The 27,885-nt window shown below is 41.6% G+C and overlaps 1 protein-coding gene and 1 pseudogene across 1 annotated transcript; both read right to left on the bottom strand.

Annotated features, from left to right (window-relative positions):
- Positions 1 to 6,406: 6,406 nt before the first annotated feature.
- Positions 6,407 to 27,612, bottom strand: LOC127535733 (putative protocadherin beta-18). Its single transcript, XM_051954340.1, has 2 exons — positions 26,835 to 27,612; positions 6,407 to 7,795 (listed from the first exon to the last, which is right to left on the bottom strand). The coding sequence occupies exons 1-2, from the start codon at positions 27,368 to 27,370 to the stop codon at positions 7,501 to 7,503; spliced, it is 831 nt and encodes a 276-aa protein (XP_051810300.1). The 5' UTR covers positions 27,371 to 27,612; the 3' UTR covers positions 6,407 to 7,500.
- Positions 11,962 to 14,623, bottom strand: LOC110972946 (protocadherin gamma-A11-like; annotated as a pseudogene).
- Positions 27,613 to 27,885: the final 273 nt, after the last annotated feature.

Genomic DNA, 27,885 nt, shown 5'->3' on the forward strand with positions numbered 1-27,885 from the left:
TCCGCTGTGGACACCGATACTGAAAAGTCCCGGATCAGTGGATTTCACTATATGATACGACAGCCAGGCATTCTGACCGGAGTCCGCGTCCACCGCGATCACTTTGGACACCAGAGAGCCTCCGTGAGCAGCTTTGGGGACCAGCTCGGTCATGAACGAGTTGCCCTCCGGGGCGGGATACAGAATCTGAGGAGAGTTGTCATTCACATCCGAGATGAACACACTCACGGTCACGTTGCTGCTCAGAGGAGGAGAACCGTTGTCTCTCGCCATCACCTGCACTTTGAAGCTACGAAACTGTTCATAATCAAACGACCTCACAGCGTGGATCACACCCGTGTCTCCGTTCACAGACACATACGAGGACACCGGGGCACCGTTCACCTCACCAGATAACAGAGAATAAATCACGGTACCGTTCTGTCTCCAGTCGGGGTCTCGAGCACTGACGGAACATAAAGTGGAGCCAGGCTTGTTGTTCTCACTCACATATGCGCTGTACGACTGTTCCTCAAACACAGGTGAGTTGTCGTTGATGTCAGCTACAGATAACTGAACACTTTTAGACGAGGACAGAGGAGGAGAGCCCTCGTCAGTGGCACTGATTGTAATGTTGTAATCAGACACCACCTCACGGTCCAGTTGTCCTGTGCTCACCAGAGAATAATAATTTTTAATAGAGGGAACCATTTTGAAAGGAACATTTTGCTGAATGGAGCAACGGACCTGTCGGTTATTCTCAGAGTCTCTGTCCTGAACGTTAATGATGCCCACCTCTGTACCAGGTAGGGTGTCCTCTGGAATGGGATTAGTCAGTGATTTCAGATTGATCACAGGTACGTTGTCGTTCACGTCAGTGACAGAAATTATCACTTTGGCATAAGAAGACAGCCCTAATCCATCTTTTGCTTGAATGCGTATTTCAAATGATGTAGTAGCTTCGTAGTCGACAGCTCCAATTAGTTTTATCTCACCTACTTTGCGGTCAATACTAAAAATCTTTTTCACCTCTTCAGATACATGTCCAAAATCATAACTCACATCTCCATTCACTCCCTCATCTGCATCAGTAGCACTGACATTAATCACAACAGTATCTAAAGGAGAGTTTTCAGGCAGACTGGCTTTATAAACGGCCTGGCTGAACACTGGGGCGTTATCATTAGCATCCAGTACAGTGACGTGTATGACTACAGTACCTGATCTCTGAGGAGAGCCACCATCCAGAGCTGTAAGCAGCAGACTAATTTCTTTTTCTTTTTCACGATCAAGCTCTTTATCGAGAACAAGCTCTACTGTGTTTCCATTAGCAGCCAGAATGAAATTATCATTCTTTTTAAGGCTGTACTGCTGAACTGAATTTTGTCCGACATCCGCATCATGCGCCTCCTCTATCACAAAACGAGCACCCCTGTCTGCAGATTCTTGAATTTCCAGATTCATGGACTCGTCTTTAAACTGTGGCGAATTATCATTAATATCCTGAATGTGAAGACTAATACGATGCAGCTCGAGTGGATTCTCCAGCACAAGCTCATGCTTTACTATACACGAAGCCTTTTCGCCACAAAGCCCCTCTCGGTCGATCCTGTCGGCAACAATCAGCTCTCCGTTGTTCAGGTTTATGTCACAGTAACGTTTGTCAGTCCCGTCGGTGTCAATGCGGGCTCTTCTGCTGGACAGTGCGCTCCTCTCCAGCCCGAGATCCTTGGCTAGATTTCCAATAACCGATCCGCGTTTCATCTCCTCTGGAAAAGAATAGCTCAAGTCTCCATATGCGGGACGCAACAAAAGGAGGAAATAGACGCAGCAGGACAGAACCGCCATTATTTTGGAATCCATCGTAAATGGTGAGTCCCACACAAGTTAAAAAAATCAACTTAACAGACACATAACACGAATAACGACAGTAATCCAGCGCGATTATGTCTCTATACAGAACAGTCAATGGGCGTACAAGACCGTCAGTCCACAAAGGACACAGGAATTAAATCATTTAAGGCTGGTGTATAGCGACACCGTGAGTGAAGTTCCACAATAGCATCTAAAATAAAACTTAAAAATGGTTGTAGCATACATAACTTCGCACACTATTCCTCTGATTAAAACAGAAGGTCGGTTTACTTTGCAACTACAGTCAGCGTCAATCAGTCCAAACCCAGAGACCATTCTCAAAAACTACTACTGTTTGTACTTTTAGCTCAATCCATCAAAAACAGCATGTCTTTTTAAAAGCCAGATCTTATATGCTCTTGCATATGAGTTCAAGTTGACTGTCACAGCTACCACACGAAAGCATGAATTTTAATAAAATGATATGATACTGAACAGTTACCATGCATGCAAATATTTGTCACATATAACAATATTACAAACTAACTTCATTCATGTGTAACCTCATCCCAACATCATGTGATTATGCTGCAAAGTTGGTGCTGATTTTAAATTTAGACGTTTTTAATCAATGTAGCATTATTGTGGGAATCAGATCAGATTGGGGTCCATCTGAACTGTATGTGGTCTGTTAAACATCCCACCTTATTATACTTTTGTCATTATACTGCACAAGTTTGAACACTAGTTGTGATTTCTCCCCAGAAAAGTGACCTACCTCTATTCCACCACATATTAGAGTATTTGAATTTTGCTGTAATTGATTTTCTTAGTTGCATTTTATTGTAACATAATAGCCCAAAATTATGAAGACACTCTCTAATGGAACCAGGATTTGTGTGCAGCATGGTGTTGTCAAACTCCCACCATAAAATAACCAGACTTGTGACATTTGAAGCCCTTTCTCAGCATTACACATCATTTTGACTAGCATCCAGTATATGATGTGCTCTCTGTAGAGCAAGGATGTCAAACTCATTCCACAAAGGGCTGGTGTGGCTGCAGGTTTTTGTTCCAACTAAGCAGCATCACACCAGACCTGACTCATTTAATCAACCGATCTCAGTCTCCAGACAGGTGATTGGTCAGACTGTGTGCTCTAGGTTACAGCATTTAGTTCCAACATATCTACAGCACACAGTCTGACCAATCACCTGTCTGGAGACTGAGATCGGTTGATTAAATGAGTCAGGTCTGGTGTGATGCTGCTTAGTTGTAACAAAAACCTGCAGCCACACCGGCCCTTTGTGGAATGAGTTTGACATCCCTGCTGTAGAGTTAAATGGCCAAATTTGATTCATGACTTTCCCCTTAGGGCTGCACAGTGGGATAGTGGTTAGCACTTTCACCTTGCAGCAAGAAGATCCCCGATTCAAATCCCGGGGTGGGCCTGGGATCTTTCTGCATGGAGTTTGCATGCTCTCCCTGTGCATGTGTGAGTTTTCTCCGGGTACTTCGACTTCCTCCCACAGTCCAAAAATATGCTGAGGTTAATTGGTTACTCTAAATTGTCCGTAGGTTTGAATGTGAGTGTTTGTCTGTATATGTAGCCCTGCGACAGACTGGCGACCTGTCCAGGGTGTCGCTTGCCTTCACTTGAGTCAGCTGGGATAGGCTCCAGCACCGCCCGTGACCCTAGTGAGGATAAAGCGGTGTGTAGAGAATGGATGGATGGATGGACTTTCCCCTAAAGAATATTACAAGTTTAAAATCATATATTGTAATATGGAGTTTAACAACATCATATCTCAAACTAAATCTGTGTCTGTAGATTCCGGAAATGTTGGAATCACCAGATTTGTTTCTAGACCCAGCATCGCTTGGTCTGACATTCACAAATCAGCTTTAGTGTATGTTAAAAAATATTTCATATTTGTGGTTTCAGAGTGGGTGATGCACACTGAGTTTCATAGGGTCGAAGTTTGTTTAAATTCTGACTGAAAACAGCATCTACAACCACGGACTCTTAGGACAAGAAACTGCAAACAAAAAGAGGAAAAGTCATTGATGACTGAAATCACAAAAACAAACAAAAAACAAACAGTCAGAAAAGAGCACACTTGTAACAAGACACTGTCATCATACTAAAGTCACTCTGGTTTTTAATGACTGCACTTACTTCATCTTACTACACTACATACAGTGAAAAGGAAATTGAAACCAGCATATCCCTCATAGCTGTTTGTTTAGTCTCATAAAACATGAAATAGATCATTTTAAATAACTGAATATAGACACAACATACAGACAGACAGTATCCTCTCAAGATGCAAACAGGTTGATTGCCATAATTAAAAAAGGTCTTCATAATAAATTCAAATGCTACCCTATGGGATCACTAAGTAAGCACACACACTAAGGATATTTCCAGTAAATAGCCACTTCTACTGACAAACTACACTGATTATGCAACAACACACTAATTTTTCTCTACACAAATTTCTATCTTAAACTGTGGTCAAATCAGATGGGAAGCAAACGCAACAAGCTCAAACAAGAAACAGCAATTAAGATTACTGTACATGTTCAGAAAATGGACTGGACCAGCTTTCAGTGTAAAGTTCTCCAGAAGTAACATCTTCCATTTGTAGTATATGTATAACATAACAATGGTATGTTAGGTTTCCAGCCATGCAACTGACAGTGGAGTTTAAACATTGAATGCCACGTTAAAAATCTACCTTTTTATGTAAACCTGACAATAATCAGAAAATTTAACAAATTTTACAACAGAAAAAGTTCTGACTTGTAAACTAAAGAGGAAATAAGATTATTCACTATTACTAGTTCAGAAATAAAAATTAAGCAAATTAGTCTTTGTGTAAAACTGGATCAGATGTATCCAAAGCACATTCAGGTAGAACCACAAGTGAACACACAAGCTTTGCTCACAGAGAGACAGAAATGCAACTTCATCACAGATACTGAACTTATTAAATTAACAAACAACAAGACTTCCTTCAGTGAAAGTATTGTCAAAAGGAGATTGTGAAAATGGTCTCAGAGATTGATCTGCAGTCTCTAAACTACTTCCCAGGACTGGAAAAAGGGCAAAACTGTTAGGCAAAGACGTACCAGCGTTTAACTGTGGATGACTGCAAAAAATAATATTTACTGATGCATCTAAGTCTGATATTTGTGGCAGTGAGTGAAGAATGAATGTAATGACATGAATTGGAGAGAATGATACAGCAGTATATTACACCCACAGAGAAACACGAAGATGAGAATATTTAAGTCTGGGTTTGTTTTTTCCCCCGCTACTGTGGAGTTGGACACCTGCGATGAATATTCCAAACTGACCATGAAGAATTAGCACTATGTCACACTTTAGACATATTTTACAACCTCTGTTTGCATCTTTCTGGAGAAATATTAATTCTGAAGCAACATAAAGAGCTAAAACACACTTCGAAGATTTGCAAGAACTAACCAAGGACCACAGAAGTCCAAAGAGTGCCAACAGCTACCTAACTTTAACCCCAGTGAACATGCATGGAGGCACTTAAAGACTAAGAAAGCCAAACATTCCTGACATCACCAGAAGGTCTTTGGAATATTGCAAAATTTTGCCAGGATAACATCAAGTTTTGCAGAGGTAAAAACTTCCGTAACACCTACGGTACACAAAACCACTTTGCTGTTAGAATGACACAGGCGTGACAAAATTGTTTTATATGATACATGTGTTTGTTGGTTTGTTCTTCCATTGTATGTTTTTTTAACTTTTAAAAAACTTTTTATCTCTCACCTTCTTGTTCACTAGTAGAAGGCAACTGAGGAAAGTGAAGTAAAGCCAGAAATCTATTCTCTGCTTTATCAGGTTCTGCACAGATTTGTAAAGTACATCCTGTTGTTGAGGCAAAATGGTGGAACAGACAATATTAAGACATTCCTAAATTTTTAGAGATCCAAGTTTCACTTCACTTGTCATGCTGATATTATCATTTGGGGAAAGAAATGCATTAAATTAAAAACAAAGGCAAAATATAAATGTATCCACTAGTGGCCTCAGTGTTTTGGACCCCATTGTATAAAGTAGTCAGTTGGATAACATTTTTCAATATATACTGTATGTGGGTCATAGCTGCAGTTCAGCACAGAGCAAAAATGTTTAGCAGCAAAGCCATCTATTGCCAATGACATATGATGATTAATGGAGAAACAGGTATGACATTGTCTTTAACAATGTCAGTACATGGACAACTGAGAAAAATGGAAAATGGCTGTTCAGTATGTTGAAGCTGATAACTGCAAGTTAGTTACAGTGTTTCCTCCGATAAGGCTGATTAGTGCTTAAAGTTACATTGTTACTAAACAATTTGATATTGTTGATATTTCCGGACACTGCAAGCAGTTAATTTTGATTGATTGAAATTTAAGCTTACACAATCTGTATTATTAGGGCGATATTTTTCCAATAAAAAAGATGCACAGGCTTTCGGTTGAGAAAGGTTCAGTCAGACACGCCCAGCGCTGTCCATGATACACACAGATCCAAACGCTCCAGACCAGAATTTCCATTTCCATTTATTCCATGATCGAAACGACAAACAAAGAGAATCCGTTTACCAGCAGCGGCAATCCAACCGGCCAAATAGCAAAAAAAACAACAACAAAACAACAACAACAACAAAACAACGCTCACCTCCATCAGCGCCAGCGGTCTTAAACTGTGTGGCTGCCGAGAACAAAAAGCTTCCCGGCCCCGTGCGACCACTCACCATATATCCAGGTGCTGCAGTCACCTGGACATAATGAGTGGGCGGGCACATAGCCACACCAACGACAAAAATAACAATACAAACGAAAAAATCGATAAGGTTGATATTAACTCAGAATAAAAAAGTTTTCTACTTAACTTACCACTAAATCAGATTATACACAGGTTACCGATTTTGCACAAATTACATAAATTTGGGCTCCAACATGTATCACTGCATATTTTTTAATATTGTAAAAAGAACACAATACTGCATCAATTATAAAAAAATGCCTTAAATGACAGTATCACTAAATCATATTGTAAGCAGAAAAAAATGTAACACATCCATCCTGAAATAACAATTCCAACTTGACCTCAACAACATTTTTGTTAGCACAGAGAAGCTTCAAAATGTATCTTAAAAAAAACACTGTCGAATTTATTGATAGAATGGCTGACATAATGTAAAACATCCTTGGTAACAAAAATGTTGTATGCTGCTGCATGCCTCACATTTTCGCTTGCAAATGAGTTGTGTATTGTAGGCAGACTTCCAAATCTCCTGAAAATACAATAATCCCAAATCATGATCAGCCGACCTGTTCCTATACTGATACCAAACTAGAACACATGGATATGACAATACGAACACCAAAAACTTAGATCTGCTTTGAAAAAATATTGCTTTTGTGGCACAGTTAAAGAAAAAAACGAATTGAGAATAAAAACTGATTATGCAATACAAAACAAAAAAATCGAAGTGCACATGAGAATAAAATTTGATCGAGACCAAGGAGAGGGGAACATTTTACTGACATTGAAACGTGTTTGCTTACTGAAAAACAGACCAACAATGCACGCAGGTGGATGTCAATGCCTTTTTCGAGACACTGATCAAAAAGTTAGTGACACAAAAAATGCCCTACCTCAGGAGAAGCATTACAATCTCCAAAGGCATCAACAAAGTCTGAAGGACTTTTCCTCAGAGTCTGGTCTGCAGGCAGAGTGTTGTCATTGTAAGAAGTCACAAACTTGAAGTCACTGGTCCGAGAACCTGTTGTCAGGTAGGCGTCATAATTGTAAGTGCTGCGTAAAGTTCCTGTGCCGTCAACATCTGCGTAATTAGGAGGGAGATAAGCGCTCGGGATGGCAACTGCTCCATCAAACAACAGTCTGGGCTTTCTCCTGCGACAAAACCTCACACCCAGGATGATGATGATGAAGGTCAGGAAGAAGGTGGACACAGACACCAGTGCTATAATCAGATAAGAGGTCAACTTGGAATTGTTCTCATAGTTGGACATTTCTTTCAGTTCTGGCACCTCAGCCAAGTTGTCAGAAATCAGCAAATACATGGAGCAGGTGGCTGACAGAGAGGGCTGTCCGTTGTCTTTCACTGACACAATCACATTCTGTTTCATGCTGTCAGATTCAGAAATGTCCCGCTGTGTCCTGATCTCTCCGCTGTGGACACCAATACTGAAAAGTCCCGGATCAGTGGATTTCACGATATGATACGACAGCCAGGCATTCTGACCGGAGTCCGCGTCCACCGCGATCACTTTGGACACCAGAGAGCCTCCGTGAGCAGCTTTGGGGACCAGCTCGGTCATGAACGAGTTGCCCTCCGGGGCGGGATACAGAATCTGAGGAGAGTTGTCATTCACATCCGAGATGAACACACTCACGGTCACGTTGCTGCTCAGAGGAGGAGAACCGTTGTCTCTCGCCATCACCTGCACTTTGAAACTCCGAAACTGTTCATAATCAAACGACCTCACAGCGTGGATCACACCCGTGTCTCCGTTCACAGACACATACGAGGACACCGGGGCACCGTTCACCTCACCAGATAACAGAGAATAAATCACGGTACCGTTCTGTCTCCAGTCGGGGTCTCGGGCACTGACGGAACATAAAGTGGAGCCAGGTTTGTTGTTCTCACTCACATATGCGCTGTACGACTGTTCCTCAAACACAGGTGGATTGTCGTTGATGTCAGCTACAGATAACTGAACACTTTTAGACGAGGACAGAGGAGGAGAGCCCTCGTCAGTGGCACTGATTGTAATGTTGTAATCAGACACCACCTCACGGTCCAGTTGTCCTGTGCTCACCAGAGAATAATAGTTTTTAATAGAGGGAACCAATTTAAAAGGGACATTTTGCTGAATGGAGCAATGGACCTGCTGGTTGTTCTCAGAATCTGCATCCTGAACGTTAATGATGCCCACCTCTGTACCAGGTGACACGTTCTCAGGTATGGGATTTGCCAGAGATTTCACATATATCACCGGTGCGTTGTCATTTACATCAATGACATCAACGGTTACCTTCGTGTATGATGATAATCCTAAACCATCCTTTGCTTTAATGCGTAAATCATAAGTCGAAACAGTTTCAAAGTCTATCTCACCATTGACTGTTATTTTGCCGGTTTTACGGTCAATCATAAACATTTTCTTCACCTCTTCAGATACATGTCCAAAATCATAACTCACATCTCCGTTCACTCCCTCATCTGCATCAGTAGCGCTCACTGTGAACAGAACGGTACCTAAAGGAGAGTTTTCAGGCAGACTGGCTTTATAAACGGCCTGGCTGAACACTGGGGCGTTATCATTAGCATCCAGTACAGTGACGTGTATGACTACAGTACCTGATCTCTGAGGAGATCCACCATCCAGAGCTGTAAGCAGCAAATTAATTTCCTTCTCTTTTTCACGATCAAGCTCTTTATCAAGAACAAGCTCTATTGTGTTTCCATTAGCAGCCAGAATGAAATTATCATTCTTTTCAAGGTTGTACTGCTGAACTGAATTTTGTCCTACATCCGCATCGTGCGCCTCCTCTATCACAAAACGAGCACCCCTGTCTGCAGATTCTTGGATTTCTAAATTGATCAGTTCTTCGTTGAATTGAGGCGAGTTATCGTTGATATCTTGAATGTGTAGACTGAGAGGATGCAGCTCGAGTGGGTTCTCCAGCACAAGATCGCGTTTTATGACACACGACAGCTTTTCTCCACAAAGCTCCTCTCGGTCGATCCGCTCAGCAACAATTAAATCTCCGGTGCTGGGATCGATGTCACAATACCGTTTGCGATTCCCTGCGGCATCAACACGGACATTTCTGGAAGGCAGATTACTCAAGTCTAGTTTAAGATCCTTCGCAATATTCCCAATAAGAGATCCTCGCTTCATTTCCTCCTGGAATGAATAGCTCACATCACCATTCGTGGTGTACCACAACAAAAAGAAAAGAAAGCAGCTCACTTGGCGCGCCATTGTGGCCGTGCGTTTGGGACACAACAGCAGTCCTCAGTTAGATTTCAGCTTCAATAAGGACTGCAGTTTAGTCAAAAGAAAATTGTCAGCTTTCCACAGTTAGCCTCGCTGCGGCCAAGGAACAAGAGCAACTGAAATGAAAAAATACCCTTTCACCAGTCCACACACAAGAGGGTGGAGTGGAAATGCTTCTGATAGACTGGCGAATAGCGACACCGTGAGTGGAATACAGAAATAACAGTGCACAGATAAAATTCTTACCACTATTGTTAGCAACAGTCTCATAATTATCATCACTGTGAAGTGGCATTTTAGAAGTATAGTGAAATCATAATTATCGGATGACATTACATACACTTTAATAACACAACACAGTTTAGGCCTAAAATGATTTACTGTTGGAATAGTTGTACTGAAAAGAGTTTCCTCAGTGATTTCAAAATGTGAAAATTGTTTCAAACAGAATGTAACAAGCAACATTTTGTCTTGCATCCACTGTAAACAATATCTCTGATGGAAAACTATAAACTTCTGCACTGAATAATCTCGTGAATAGGGTATGTTCTGACAACTGATCTAAATGCAACGTCGGAGACTGATGAATCGAGAAACCAATCGCAACTTCTGTAAAGTGTAAAGACAGCAACAGACACTGAAAAAGTCCAAAACACGAGAAAAGATCAGAACTTACAAAATATTGCTGACGAGAGAGAAAGAGAGAGCGAGAGAGAGAGAGAGCATTTGCGAGGAACCAATAAACTGTAATGATGTGTGATGTGACATGCACTCTCATTCCATTCACAATCAATGCAACAGTAGGCACAGAGACCGTGCAAACGCATCACAGAAAGGCCTCAGCTGAGATCCATCCATCTATTCTCTATACACCGCTTTATCCTCACTGGGGTCACTGGAGCCCATCCCAGCTGACTCGTGCGAAGGCAAGGGACACCCTGGACAGGTCGCCAGTCTGTTGCAGGGCTACATATACGGACAAACAATCACACTCACATTCACACCTACGGGCAATTTAGAGTTATCAATTAACCTCAGCATATTTTTGGACTGTGGGAGGAAGACGGAGTACCGGCAGAAAACCCACGCATGCACTGGGAGAACATGGAAACTCCATGCAGAAAGATCCCAGGCCCACCCCGGGATTTGAACCAGGATCTTCTTGCTGCAAGGCGAAAGTGCTAACCAGTACCCCACTGTCCAGCCCGATACAACAATATATAAAAGAAAATCTAATTCGATGTGCCAACCTGGTCTTACCTCACCAGATCTATGAAGCTTGTGCAAAGATCAATAAAGTCACATGACCCAGTCTAAATATATATGACGAATACAAGCGAAGAGAAATCAAAAAGAGGACAACGTCAGTGTATGTTGCACACTGGGAGTAAAATGCCTTGTTGAAATCAGATTTAGTTTGTTATTTAACATAAATGGTCCAATTAAATAGTTGTATTTGGATACTGAGTTTCACTATCAACCATGAAATTAAACAATGAAATATGTGGACAATTCCCGTGTTTTGTTTGCTTGTTTTTAACTCTACAAGATTAATTGCAAGACAAGGAACACATGTCTACAAAAGAAAAAAGAAAACAAAACAATGTTGAATTTTTAACTGTAGTCTAAAAAAGTTTGAAAGATCTTTTTAAAAAATAACGATATAAAACACAGAGGTAACTTGCACCTCAAAATATATCACAAGAGCAACTACGGGGTTCAGCACCATGGACAGAGTTGCAAAAACAAGCTGCAGCTTAACTGACAAGACAGGCTGAGAAAATGATGCTTTGGTAAATGATAAACCAATTTTATAGAAAGAGCAGTTAAAACTTAACAACCTCTGCTGAAGAGAAGAACGAGTTTGAAAAAGGTGCACTCGCTGCTTGTCGAACTTTTCTATGACCTTTTGACTTCAAAAAATAATGGCTTTTCATTGAAGAAGAAGCTTACACGGGAAATGCACCTATACCGAGTGACTTCAATTTACACATATATCACGTCTAAAATCTTCATTAGAAAAGACAAGACTACAAGAACAAATAACACGAATTACTTCTTAAGGCATTGCCTGGATCATCGGGTTGCAAATAATTCAAGCAAAGCACTGAGAGCAGTTCTTACCTCAGGAGAAGCATCACAATCTCCAAAGGCATCAACAAAGTCTGATGGACTTTTCCTCAGAGTCTGATCTGCAGGCAGAGTGTTGTCATTGTAAGAAGTCACAAACTTGAAGTCACTGGTCCGAGAACCTGTTGTCAGGTAGGCGTCATAATTGTAAGTGCTGCGTAAAGTTCCTGTGCCATCAACATCTGCGTAATTAGGAGGGAGATAAGCACTGGGGATGGCAACTGTTCCATCAAACAACAGTCTGGGCTTTCTCCTGCGACAAAACCTCACACCCAGGATGATGATGATGAAGGTCAGGAAGAAGGTGGACACAGACACCAGTGCTATAATCAGATAAGAGGTCAGCTTGGGATTGTTCTCATAGTTCGACATTTCTTTCAGTTCTGGCACCTCAACCAAGTTGTCAGAAATCAGCAAATACATGGAACAGGTGGCTGACAGAGAGGGCTGTCCGTTGTCTTTCACGGACACAATCACATTCTGTTTCATGCTGTCAGATTCAGAAATGTCCCGCTGTGTCCTGATCTCTCCGCTGTGGACACCAATACTGAAAAGTCCCGGATCAGTGGATTTCACGATATGATACGACAGCCAGGCATTCTGACCGGAGTCCGCGTCCACCGCGATCACTTTGGACACCAGAGAGCCTTCGTGAGCAGCTTTGGGACCAGCTCGGTCATGAACGAGTTGCCCTCCGGGGCGGGATACAGAATCTGAGGAGAGTTGTCATTCACATCCGAGATGAACACACTCACGGTCACGTTGCTGCTCAGAGGAGGAGAACCGTTGTCTCTCGCCATCACCTGCACTTTGAAACTCCGAAACTGTTCATAATCAAACGACCTCACAGCGTGGATCACACCCGTGTCTCCGTTCACAGACACATACGAGGACACCGGGGCACCGTTCACCTCACCAGATAACAGAGAATAAATCACGGTACCGTTCTGTCTCCAGTCGGGGTCTCGAGCACTGACGGAACATAAAGTGGAGCCAGGTTTGTTGTTCTCACTCACATGTGCGCTGTACGACTGTTCCTCAAACACAGGTGGGTTGTCGTTGATGTCAGCTACAGATAACTGAACACTTTTAGACGAGGACAGAGGAGGAGAGCCCTCGTCAGTGGCACTGATTGTAATGTTGTAATCAGACACCACCTCACGGTCCAGTTGTCCTGTGCTCACCAGAGAATAATAGTTTTTGATAGAAGGAACTAATTTGAAAGGAACATTTTGCTGAATGTAGCAGCGGACATGTCGGTTATTCTCAGAGTCTCTGTCCTGCACATTAATGATGCCCACCTCTGTACCAGGTGACACGTTCTCAGGTATGGGATTAGTCAAAGATTTAAGGGATATGACTGGAGCATTGTCATTTGCATCCATAATTTCAATTATTAACGTTGCATATGAGGCCAATCCCAAACCATCTTTAGCACTGATCTGCATTTCATATGACGATTCCTTTTCGTAATCAATAGCTCCAGCCACTTTCACTTCCCCTGTTTTGGGGTTAAGAGAAAAAACTTGGTTTTCATCTGAAACATGATCAAATCCATAAGTAACTTCACCATTCACTCCTTCATCTGCATCAGTAGCACTCACTGTGAGAACAACAGTATCTAGCAGAGAGTTTTCAGGCAGACTTGCTTTATAAACAGTCTCACTAAACACTGGTACATTATCATTAGCATCCAGTACAGTGACGTGTATAACTACAGTACCTGATCTCTGAGGAGAGCCTCCATCAAATGCGGTAAGCAAAAGCTCAATCTCTTTTTTATCCTCTCTGTCTAATTCTTTGTCTAAAACTAGTTCACCATATTTCCGCCCACTGCCCTTTGCTTTTACATTTAGTTTGAAATTATCATTTTGCTGAAGTGAGTAACTCTGCACGGCATTTTCTCCGATGTCTCCATCGTGTGCCTCATCAAGGAGAAAACTGGCACCTTTAACTGCCGATTCCCGTATTTCAATTTTAAGTGATTCCTCTTTAAACTGTGGTGAATTGTCGTTGACATCCTGAACGCGGATGTTGATACGATGCAGTTCTAAAGGATTTTCCAGCACCAGTTCCTCTTTTACAACGCACAATGCTTTTTTCGCACAAAGCCCTTCTCTGTCAATCCTCTCTTGTACAATTAACTCGCCGGTGTTGAGATTTACGCTGCAAGACTTCACACTGTTGTCCTCTGTATCAATACGGGCTTTGCGAGCAGTCAGTCTGCCCAAATCAAGTCCCAGATCCTTTGCGATATTTCCAATTACAGATCCACGTTTCATCTCCTCCGGGATAGTGTAGCTCACGTCTCCATTGACGGGGAGGAGGACAAGAAACACAAAAGCAAGGCCGCAGTGCAGCGCAAATATACTGTATCCCATTGTTAATGCGAGAAAGAGCACGCAGACGTTAAAACATTACCAACAAGGTAAAATATATAAAAGATCCACTAAAAACTGTCAGACTGCAGGCATGCACGAAGAGGATGTTTGTCAACTGCAAAACAACAGCATGAACTGAATTCGCTGGCACAGAAGGGTGGAGAATGGTTGTCTCACGTTTACTGGTACACACTGACACCATGAGTATTTGTTGAGGTATAACAACGCAGTTCCTTTGCACATTTAATACATGCAACCTGTTAGCAGGCCTTATTTTGGGATTATGTTGCAATGATTGATAAGAAGAAATATAATATAGTTGACCAAGTTGTGATGGATAACCATCATTTAAAAGTTTAATTGAGTGAAATGGGTCTCTGTTACTAAACAACTTTGCCAAAGCACATACGCTATACTATGTCTGATGTTAAAAGGCGCCATATGCTGCTAAACCCTTGTTGATTTTCTGTATATTTCAAAATGACACATGTTGCATTGTAACTTCTGTCACAAAACCCTGTATCAGCCATTATCAAAAAGAAAGCATTATATTCTTTGGTTCTGCACTTTCTATAACTTCACACCCGACTGGTGAGCAATGATCAAGCATAGCAAAGAGAAATGTTATCTTTCTTCATATATACCTTCTTTTGCTCACAGTGGGAAATAGTCCTGAATTAATTATTTAGCAAAATATGAATATGTGGAAAACGTATTATTGCTTTCATAATACTGCGAGGAAACACAGCAAACTTGAGTGAGAAAAGAAAGAAATGTGCTGCTGCAGTTCAACCACCAAGGTTGAACTGAAAGCATGATCACTGACTTTTACAGCCTTTTAGCCAAACTGATGCATGCATTTAAAAGAATAACAAGCTGTTTCAAACTGTAAGTCAATGCACTGCAGTGAAAGATCAATTTGTATGAGACACATTTTGCCAGTATTTTGCTTAAAGAGCTTCAGCAAACGAAATATTAAGCACTTAAACATCAAAACCACAGGACAATATTTCAGACACCGTTCTGTTAGCCGTGATTAATCTTTGGCAATGTACGCTTAAGTCCAGTAACCTTTAAATAATTTTGATTGTCAATAATAATTGACTAAATGTTACTAAAATAGGATTAGAAAGTAATGTTTTAGGTCATAACAGTAGAAATGCATCAAATAAAACACTAACTGTCAGGATAGAACTTAAGCATCATTTCAAACTACTCTGTGGACACATTGTTGGACTCTCTTGCACTTAATGTGCATAATTATTGTCATGTAATGTGTCTGTAAAATAAGGAATTACTGCTCAACAAAATCTATTGTCAGAAAACATTAAGGTAAACCTAGACTCACATGAAAAGAAAACCCTGGACAATCACACACTATTGAATATGAAGGAATTTACTTCATGTGAAAGACTGCAGGACACAATGGAATAAAGAAGGGTAAGTTTTTCATGTATGCATAGTTATCATTTTACATAGGGGGGCATCTTAGAAAAAATACTACACAAGCAAACAACTACCACAGCATCAGCAGCCATGCCACCAACAAATATGTTAAACCCTCACTGAATAGTTTCGATGACAACACTTGATGTTAATCTCTGACTGTATGATGTTACTACCAGAGACTTTTTTCTCTGAATTTCAATGAATCAAGCATTTATGAACTGCATGAAAGCAGCTGTGGCAGAAAGTGTGCATATGGACAGAACGTTTCTCACAACAGAGACATAGGCTCAACATTCACTCAGCTGTTGGTGGTGAAAATAATGGAACAAAAATGAAAAAAGATTTGTTTTAAAAAGCCATTGTATTTACCCTGTATAATTTCATTGGAGTCACAACCATTAAAAAAAACATTTTCATTGTAGAATCAAGCCAAAACATAAAATTTCCATGAACACAACCAAACTATATCCATAGCTAGACACATCTGTGGAATGGTCTTAATGAAGGTATTAAATCGTGTAAGAACATTTTGCAATTTAAAAAAAGTTATAGAAATATGATTTTGGAAAAGTACAAAAAGGATGAACAAAAGAAATAGTTGGTCATGATCCATTAACAAATGCATATATATATATATTTTGTTTTTTTTTTTCCGAATTGTGTTATTAGTAAATGCTGATCTATGTTAAAATCTGATTTAATATATATTTTAAGATGTTTTTAGTTTTGTGCAAAGGGGTGAGGGTATATAAGTACTAAGTACTTCTACTTACTCCTTTTCGAATATGTAAGAAGGTGAAGTGACTAAAAGTGTTGGTCACTTCATATTTGACGTTCGAAATAAATAAATAAATAAAAATAATAAATAATCTTTAGAAAATGCTTGTTGCCGTGTGCCTCATACTTTCCCATGGAAATGAGGTGTGTATTGTGGGCAGACTTCCAAATCTCCTGAAAATACAAAAAGGTCAAAACATGATCAGCCTACCTGTTCCTAGACTGATACCAAACGAGAACACATGGATATGACAATGTGAACACCAAAATAGACCTGTGGCACAGTTACTGAAAAAAAGAGTTTAGAATGAAACTAATTATGCAAAACAGAAAAAATATCTAAATACGCATGAGAATTAAACTCGATCCAAATAAAGTACAGGGGATCAGATGACTGATTTCGAAAAATGCTCCCTTACTGAAAAAGACACCTATAATGGCACACAGGTGGATGTCAAAGCCCTTGTCACGACAACGATAAATTATTTAGTGACACAAAAAGTGCCCCTACCTCAGGAGAAGCGTCACAATCTCCAAAGGCATCAACAAAGTCTGATGGACTTTTCCTCAGAGTCTGATCTGCAGGCAGAGTGTTGTCATTGTAAGAAGTCACAAACTTGAAGTCACTGGTCCGAGAACCTGTTGTCAGGTAGGCGTCATAATTGTAAGTGCTGCGTAAAGTTCCTGTGCCATCAACATCTGCGTAATTAGGAGGGAGATAAGCGCTGGGGATGGCAACTGCTCCATCAAACAACAGTCTGGGCTTTCTCCTGCGACAAAACCTCACACCCAGGATGATGATGATGAAGGTCAGGAAGAAGGTGGACACAGACACCAGTGCAATAATCAGATAAGAGGTCAGCTTGGAATTGTTATCATAGTTGGACATTTCTTTCAGTTCTGGCACCTCAGCCAAGTTGTCAGAAATCAGTAAATACATGGAGCAGGTAGCTGACAGAGAGGGGTGTCCGTTGTCTTTCACTGACACAATCACATTCTGTTTCATGCTGTCAGATTCAGAAATGTCCCGCTGTGTCCTGATCTCTCCGCTGTGGACACCAATACTGAAAAGTCCCGGATCAGTGGATTTCACGATATGATACGACAACCAGGCGTTCTGACCGGAGTCCGCGTCCACCGCGATCACTTTGGACACCAGAGAGCCTCCGTGAGCAGCTTTGGGGACCAGCTCGGTCATGAACGAGTTGCCCTCCGGGGCGGGATACAGAATCTGAGGAGAGTTGTCATTCACATCCGAGATGAACACACTCACGGTCACGTTGCTGCTCAGAGGAGGAGAACCGTTGTCTCTCGCCATCACCTGCACTTTGAAACTTCGAAACTGTTCATAATCAAACGACCTCACAGCGTGGATCACACCCGTGTCTCCGTTCACAGACACATACGAGGACACCGGGGCACCGTTCACCTCACCAGATAACAGAGAATAAATCACGGTACCGTTCTGTCTCCAGTCGGGGTCTCGAGCACTGACGGAACATAAAGTGGAGCCAGGTTTGTTGTTCTCACTCACATATGCGCTGTACGACTGTTCCTCAAACACAGGTGGGTTGTCGTTGATGTCAGCTACAGATAACTGAACACTTTTAGACGAAGACAGAGGAGGAGAGCCCTCGTCAGTGGCACTGATTGTAATGTTGTAATCAGACACCACTTCACGGTCCAGTTGTCCTGTGCTCACCAGAGAATAATAGTTTTTAATAGAAGGAACTAATTTAAAAGGAACATTTTGCTGAATGGAACAGCGGACCTGTCGGTTGTTCTCAGAGTCTCTGTCCTGAACGTTAATGATGCCCACCTCTGTACCAGGTGACACGTTCTCAGGGATGGGGTTAGTCAGGGATTTCAAATATATTATTGGAGCGTTATCATTTACATCAGTGATGTCAATAATGACTTTCACTTCTGATGTAAGGCCATAACCATCTTTGGCTTCAACAACCACCTCATACTTTGATCCCTCTTCATAATCTATGTCACCCGTCACAAAGATTTCTCCAGATTTCTGATCGAGTGAAAAAAGCTTGTGTGATTTATCAGGGAGTCGGCTGAATTCATATGTAACTTCTCCATTAACACCTTCGTCTGCATCTGATGCACTTACTGTGACAACTGGAGTTTTCAAAGGAGAGTTTTCTGCTAAACTTGCTGAATATACAGCCTCACTAAACACAGGGGCGTTATCATTAGCATCCAGCACAACGACATGTATGACTACAGTCCCTGATCTCTGAGGAGATCCACCATCTACAGCTGTCAGCAATAACTTCATTTCCTGCTGCTCCTCTCGGTCTAACTCCTTATTCAAAACCAGCTCTCCATATTTGCTGCCAGCATTCGTCGTCTGAACGCTAACCAGGAAGTGTGGGTTTTGTTGCAATATGTAGCCTTGAACTGAATTCTGGCCTATGTCTGCATCATGTGCTGCATTAATACGATACCGAGCTCCTTTGTCAGCTGACTCTCGAATTTCCAGTTTGATCACATCCTTCGGGAATATTGGTACATTGTCGTTTATGTCCTGCACCTGCAGAGACAAACGGTGAAGCTCCAGTGGATTTTCTAACAGTAGATCGAATTTGAGAACACACGAAGGCTTCTCTCCACAATGCTCCTCTCTGTCGATTCTTTCCGCAACGAAAAGATCTCCGCTCCCCAGGTTAATCCCACAATACTGTCTGTCGCTTCCTTCCATGTCAACACGAGCTTTACGAGCAGACAATCTGCTAAGATCCAGCCCCAGATCTTTCGCGATATTTCCAATAACAGATCCGTGTTTCAGCTCCTCCTGCACCGAATAGCTCAGGTCACCGTGTGCGTAGTGCACCGCAACAAAGAAAAAGACAAAGCCATAGCTTTGAGGAACGCGCCGACCGTGAGTCATCTTCAGAGGGTAACACACGAAGTGAAACAGGCTTTTCGAGTATTCAAAACACGTTATTCTGTCAATATATGTGCCTTCTAAGCGTTTGTGGCTGATGTGGAAGACTACAGAACGCAGAGTGGTCGAACTAAATAATGGGTGGTGTGCAAAGAGGAATGAACATTCAACTCCTTCGTTGGTCTATAGTGACACCGTGAGTACAAATAATATACAACAGTTCAGAGAAAGTAATTCAAGTTTTCTGAATACGTTTTCTCCCGCGACCCTAGCGAGGATATGGAGAATGGATGGATGGATGAATAAGTTTTCTGCGAGTTTGACATTAATGTAGAAAACAAAACAAAAAATAACGTGTTAAATTAATATATTTAAATATGCTGTGAGTTGCTAACATGTGTTTTATATTTTTAAAGTCAAGTGACGCGCTTTCTTGTTTTAAAGCGCATTTAAACAGTCTCGTCATAAAGTAACACCTGGACATCATATAGTAAGAACAGTACCAAACTATTTTAGAAATGTTGAAAATCATTTACTACAAACCAAGTCCTTCCATGTTATAGCAAAGTATTTCAAGCTCAATAAGAAACGTCATCCGTTGTTCTACCCACTGTCTTTTTGTTTTTCTGGCAAAAACCTAGAAATATTACAATATTACTGTTGTGACGCAGGAAAACAAAAGGCTTCAGCGTCTCCGAAAACCTGTAAGGTTACAAGAAAGTAAGTAATTACTGATACATAATAAAATATTATCAGAAAAAAGATTTGACAAATAACTAAAACGTGAACTGATGTATGTGATGGGATAAATGTTCCTCACCCCAACGACCCCCACAGACACTCAGTGTTCACAAAAATCAAAGACTGAATGCAATACAAAGGTACATTGTGGCCAGGGAAATGGAGCAAATATTCATCCATTCTCTATACACCGCTTTATCCTCACTAGGGTCGCTGGAGCCTATCCCAGCTCACTCGGGCGAAGGCAGGGGACACCCTGTACAGGTCGCCAGTCTGTCGCAGGGCTACATAGACAGACACACAAGCACACTCACATTCACATCTACGGGCAATTTTAGAGTGATCAATTAACCTCAGCATATTTTTGGACTGTGGGAGGAAGACGGAGTACCGGGAGAAAACCCACGCATGCACTGGGAGAACATGGAAACTCCATGCAGAAAGATCCCAGGCCCAGGCTGGGATTTGAACCGGGGATCTTCTTACTGCAAGGCGAAAGTGCTAACCACTATCCCACTGTGCAGCCCTGGAGCAAATATGTCTCAGGAAAATCAGTAATCATTAGTTCATTAGAAATTAAATTAACTGTGACATGAAAGATGAAAGACTTGTGTTGTATGCTCCTGAAAATGAATCCCTCGAGCCAGCTGGTGGTTCAGCACCAAGGACAGAGTCACAGAGTTGCAGAACAGCTCAGAAACCAGAACTGATGTCACTGTTGCTGAAAAAAATATAATACATTTCAACCGTTACAACTGCACGAAGTGGATGAAATCACGAGATAGAACTCATAGTGCACTGCTATGCGAAATGTCTGTATTTAGAACAAATGAAACTGAAAAGAAACACAACAAAGCTTGTAAGTTTAAGGAGACGGGAATGTATAGAGGATAATTTGAACAACTAAGTATCCAAGGTTACTGAAATCGTTGTAACAATAGAAATGGGATCAAAGAAGGAGTCAACTATTGATGACGGAAGAGTCAGGATCTTTGAATACTAAATAAATTAAACTATATGTGACACATGTTCCTATCTCAGGAGAAGATTCACAATCTCCAAACTCATCTGCAAAGTTTGAAGGACGTTTCCTCAGACACTATCCTGACCGAAGACCAGTAAACATACTTGAAGCCATTATCAGAGAGAACAAACCGAGAGACAGACTCACTGTGTTGTCACACTGACTTCTGATTAATGATGACACATATACAAAAGAGGCCTTTCTGGGGATCATTTTAGAAAGGGCTCCGATGATCACATGAAACACACAGCCTCATCAGAATAAAATTTAGCAAAGAGTTTAGATAAATGTAATATTGAAATAATCCACCAAGATAGAACTAATTAAGGAAAAGAGTATTGGGTAGAAAGGCTAAACGAAGAAAAGTATACGTGAAAAAACATGAGGCAGCGAAACACAGTTGCTTTTCAGGGGCTGAGACATCATTTGAAATGCTTTCCTGAATACAGCTAAAGAGAAATCACGTGAGGAAACAATATTTTCAATGTGAGGTGAGGTCACAACATCACAGTCTGGCTGAAGAGCGAAAGCAACGACACCATCATGTAATTTCATGATCACTCTGAACACGAATCCGTATCATAAATAAATAAAAGTCAGGAAAGCAAAATGAATTACTGCAGTGCCGTCTTGTGAAGACACTAAAAGCTGCTTTAGTAATAGTGAAAAAGTGCCCCTACCTCTGGAGAGTCATCACAGTCTCCAAATGCATCAGCAAAGTCTGATGGACTCTTCCTCAGAGTCTGGTCTGCAGGCAGAGTGTTGTCATTGTAAGAAGTCACAAACTTGAAGTCACTGGTCCGAGAACCTGTTGTCAGGTAGGCGTCATAATTGTAAGTGCTGCGTAAAGTTCCTGTGCCGTCAACATCTGCGTAATTAGGAGGGAGATAAGCGCTGGGGATGGCAACTGCTCCATCAAACAACAGTCTGGGCTTTCTCCTGCGACAAAACCTCACACCCAGGATGATGATGATGAAGGTCAGGAAGAAGGTGGACACAGACACCAGTGCAATAATCAGATAAGAGGTCAGCTTGGAATTGTTATCGTAGTTGGACATTTCTTTCAGTTCTGGCACCTCAGCCAAGTTGTCAGAAATCAGTAAATACATGGAGCAGGTGGCTGACAGAGAGGGCTGTCCGTTGTCTTTCACCGACACAATCACATTCTGTTTCATGCTGTCAGATTCAGAAATATCCCGCTGTGTCCTGATCTCTCCGCTGTGGACACCAATACTGAAAAGTCCCGGATCAGTGGATTTCACGATATGATACGACAGCCAGGCGTTCTGACCGGAGTCCGCGTCCACCGCGATCACTTTGGACACCAGAGAGCCTCCGTGAGCAGCTTTGGGGACCAGCTCGGTCATGAACGAGTTGCCCTCCGGGGCGGGATACAGAATCTGAGGAGAGTTGTCATTCACATCCGAGATGAACACACTCACGGTCACGTTGCTGCTCAGAGGAGGAGAACCGTTGTCTCTCGCCATCACCTGCACTTTGAAACTCCGAAACTGTTCATAATCAAACGACCTCACAGCGTGGATCACACCCGTGTCTCCGTTCACAGACACATACGAGGACACCGGGGCACCGTTCACCTCACCAGATAACAGAGAATAAATCACGGTACCGTTCTGTCTCCAGTCGGGGTCTCGAGCACTGACGGAACATAAAGTGGAGCCAGGTTTGTTGTTCTCACTCACATATGCGCTGTACGACTGTTCCTCAAACACAGGTGGGTTGTCGTTGATGTCAGCTACAGATAACTGAACACTTTTAGACGAGGACAGAGGAGGAGAGCCCTCGTCAGTGGCACTGATTGTAATGTTGTAATCAGACACCACCTCACGGTCCAGTTGTCCTGTGCTCACCAGAGAATAATAGTTTTTAATAGAAGGAACTAATTTAAAAGGGACATTTTGCTGAATAAAGCAGCGGACCTTTCCGTTAGTCTCAGAGTCTCTGTCCTGAACGTTAATGATGCCCACCTCTGTACCAGGTGACACGTTCTCAGGTATGGGATTGGTCAGGGATTTCAAATGTATAACTGGTGCGTTGTCGTTTATGTCGGTAACTTCAATCATTAACGTGGCATATGAAACTAATCCCAGACCATCCTTGGCACTGATCTGCATTTCATATGATGACACTCTCTCAAAATCAACAGCTCCAGCTACTCTCACCTCTCCTCTTGCAGAATCTAAAGAAAACACGTCGCTATTTTCGTCTAAAACATGATCAAATTCATAAGTAATTTCACTGTTCAAACCATCATCTGCATCAGTAGCACTCACTGTGATCACTAAAGTATCAACAGGAGAGTTTTCAGGTAGACTTGCTTTATAAACAGTCTCAGTAAACACTGGTACATTATCATTAGCATCCAGTACACTGACGTGTATGACTACAGTACCTGATCTCTGAGGAGAGCCGCCATCGAGTGCGGTAAGCAAAAGCTCAATCTCTTTTTTATCCTCTCTGTCCAATTTCCTGTCTAAGACTAGTTCACAGTATTTTCGTCCACCTGCGTTTGTGTTCATGTTTAATTTGAAATGATCGTTCTGCTGAAGTGAGTAGCTCTGAACCGCATTTTCTCCGATATCTCCATCGTGTGCCTCTCCGAGAAGAAAACGTGCACCTTTCTCCGCCGACTCCCGAATTTCAAATTTCAGTGATTCCGCTTTAAACTGTGGTGAATTGTCGTTGACATCCTGAACGCGGATGTTAATACGATGCAGTTCTAAAGGATTTTCCAGCACCAGTTCCTGTTTTACAACACATGATGCCTTTTTCGCACAAAGCCCTTCTCTGTCAATCCTGTCCTGGACAATCAGCTCTCCGGTATTCAGATTTATCCCGCAGTATTGTACGTTGTTATCCTCAGCATCAATACGAGCCTTGCGAGCAGACAGTCTTCCCAAATCAAGTCCCAGATCCTTTGCGATATTTCCAATTACAGATCCACGTTTCATCTCCTCCGGGACAGAGTAGCTCACGTCTCCATTGACGGGGATGATGGCAAGAAAAACAAAAGTAAAGCCACAATGCAACATAAATGCGGTGTATCCCATTGTTATTAGCTCAAAATCACAACAGGTCCTAATGTATTAAACATACGTCTAATTACTGATTTCCTTTTCAATCCCAAATCATCATTGCGGTCAGATCACGAAGCGTTTTGAAAACTGCAGTACAATAGCAGAATCAGGTTGTGAAATCGTCGTCACAGAAGGGTGGAGAATAAACCTGACTTCTCGTTTGTTGGTACACACTGACACCATGAGTATTTCTGAAGGTATAACAACTCGAGATTACCATTATTGTTTGTTTAAAAACATATGGTTTCAGCAGGCCCGATATATCACACCACAACAGCTTTATCACAGTAAGATTACATTAACTTAATAAATAATGGCTGTTCCACATATATGATTGCTAAAAAAAGAACAAAAATGCCATCATCAACACCAAAGTATTAAGACTGTGTTTTGAAAAAGACACATGTCTCCAAACAGCTTTGAAGTGTCAAATTCTAGACACAGCACAAACATTTAAAGGTAAAAAACTTTGATATACTTTTGTGAAGGTTTCCCCTAATGTAAGTTTTGCCTATGGAACTTAAAGAGTCTAAACTATATTCCAAAATTGCCCTTTCCTCCTGCACTAAAAAAAAACACAGGCCAGTTCAGATAAACTTGAGTAAAAGAGAGGACATATCTCAGCTTTCTTTTATACATTGTGTGTCTAAATCCCTTAATAAACTGTGAACCGTTTATTTGTGCAGATATGATGCATAAAATATGACTTAAGTGTTTTGATTGGTGATTGAATCTCCTGAACCATAATTTAATATGCAAGCTGATCAATGTGTTTTTGTTTCTTTACAACCACATCCCAATCAGTTCTTACTCTGTTGACAAACTGCAGTGAAGCATTTGAAATAGTCATTGTCAGCCAAGACATCTGACAAATTGGAGGAGCTGAAAGACATCGCAAGTATTTCTCTCTTAGTGAACCTTGTATGAATTCTCCAATCTACCCTGATGAAAAACAAAAGATTCTAATTCCCATTGTTATTGCAGTTTAAGTGAACATCTGTGACAGAAGATTATTTTGATTCAGATAGAGCAGTGCTACTGTTTCTGACGATTGGCATACTCTGAGTGGCAGACCAAAAGTTGTCGCAAATCCCCCAAAACAACACTGACAACAGTTAATGCTACAAATAAGGTAACATTTGAGTTTTTAAAAAAAACAACAACAAAAAAACATACATTTTGATAGAAGCCTCTGCTCTGGCAATATCTTCCATGTGAGTAAATAAATGATCCTCTCTTACTCTTTATCCCACTATCTCCAGTACACACACCCATTTACTGGATCATCAGTGGATACCAAAGTTGAATAGGAACATGACATCCTCTGCAATATTCCCCCAAAGAACTCAGATCTACTGAATAACATGTGACTTTTAATATTGGAACAAATAGATGTGGTATCATAATCTAAAAAGAGAAAAAAAAACCTAGTTGTGAGTGCAACATCCCAAAGAACTTCTTTAAGTTTTGAGCAGTATTTAAGATTGAATAAGGCTGAACAGAATGTGTGGGGGAAAAAAAATCACATAAACACAAAATTGCACTAAAACTTGAGAAAGACGAGAGCGCATCACAAAGCAAACAAAAAACAAACACTACCACAATGAATTGAAGCAGAACACAATCGTCTCCTAAGACCACCTCGAACACATGAAGCCACTCAGAACAAATGAAGAGCCTCATGATCAAGAAAAAAAATTCCATACTGAGCATCATTTCAGAAGGGCTCTGACAATTATGTAACATAGAACCCACAATCTGATCACATCCAAAAATCTCAATCAACTCGGAAAATTGCAGTATGAAAGAAAACCCACAAATATAAAGTAAAAAGAAACTTAAGAAAAACGACGAAAACAAAGTACGAAAAAAAAACATGAAGTAATGATACAGTTCAGTGCCAAAGACAGACAATATTTGATATTTTTCCAGCAAAAGGATTTCGAAGGAAATTATGTAAGCACACATTTTTTTCAATGTATCAAAAGGTGCAGAGTGCTGCTGAAGAGCTAAGTTAAAAGTATTTAGGCACGATCATGTAAATACAGATCACGATAAAAACAAATGGGAACCACACAAACAATAAGTTTTTTTTAAGTACTGCATGGTAGCATTTTGAAGATACTTTAAGCTGTTGAAGTAATATTGAAATGGTCCTTACCTCTGGAGAATCATCACACTCTCCAAAAGCATCAACAAAGTCTGATGGACTCTTCCTCAGAGTCTGGTCTGCAGGCAGAGTGTTGTCATTGTAAGAAGTCACAAACTTGAAGTCACTGGTCCGAGAACCTGTTGTCAGGTAGGCGTCATAATTGTAAGTGCTGCGTAAAGTTCCTGTGCCATCAACATCTGCGTAATTAGGAGGGAGATAAGCGCTGGGGATGGCAACTGCTCCATCAAACAACAGTCTGGGCTTTCTCCTGCGACAAAACCTCACACCCAGGATGATGATGATGAAGGTCAGGAAGAAGGTGGACACACACACCAGTGCAATAATCAGATAAGAGGTCAGCTTGGAATTCTTCTCATCGTAAGAAATATCTTTCAGTTCTGGCACCTCAGCCAAGTTGTCAGAAATCAGCAAATACATGGAGCAGGTAGCTGACAGAGAGGGCTGTCCGTTGTCTTTCACTGACACAATCACATTCTGTTTCATGCTGTCAGATTCAGAAATGTCCCGCTGTGTCCTGATCTCTCCGCTGTGGACACCAATACTGAAAAGTCCCGGATCAGTGGATTTCACGATATGATACGACAGCCAGGCGTTCTGACCGGAGTCCGCGTCCACCGCGATCACTTTGGACACCAGAGAGCCTCCGTGAGCAGCTTTGGGGACCAGCTCGGTCATGAACGAGTTGCCCTCCGGGGCGGGGTACAGAATCTGAGGAGAGTTGTCATTCACATCCGAGATGAACACACTCACGGTCACGTTGCTGCTCAGAGGAGGAGAACCGTTGTCTCTCGCCATCACCTGCACTTTGAAACTCCTGAACTGTTCATAATCAAACGACCTCACAGCGTGGATCACACCCGTGTCTCCGTTCACAGACACATACGAGGACACCGGGGCACCGTTCACCTCACCAGATAACAGAGAATAAATCACGGTACCGTTCTGTCTCCAGTCGGGGTCTCGAGCACTGACGGAACATAAAGTGGAGCCAGGTTTGTTGTTCTCACTCACATATGCGCTGTAAGACTGTTCCTCAAACACAGGTGGGTTGTCGTTGATGTCAGCTACAGATAACTGAACACTTTTAGACGAGGACAGAGGAGGAGAGCCCTCGTCAGTGGCACTGATTGTAATGTTGTAATCAGACACCACTTCACGGTCCAGTTGTCCTGTGCTCACCAGAGAATAATAGTTTTTAATAGAAGGAACCAATTTAAAAGGAATATTTTGCTGAATGGAGCAGCGGACATGTCGGTTATTCTCAGAGTCTCTGTCCTGCACATTAATGATGCCCACCTCTGTACCAGGTG

This window comes from Acanthochromis polyacanthus, chromosome 10 (assembly GCF_021347895.1).
Source record: "Acanthochromis polyacanthus isolate Apoly-LR-REF ecotype Palm Island chromosome 10, KAUST_Apoly_ChrSc, whole genome shotgun sequence".
Taxonomy (NCBI): Eukaryota; Metazoa; Chordata; class Actinopteri; family Pomacentridae; genus Acanthochromis; species Acanthochromis polyacanthus.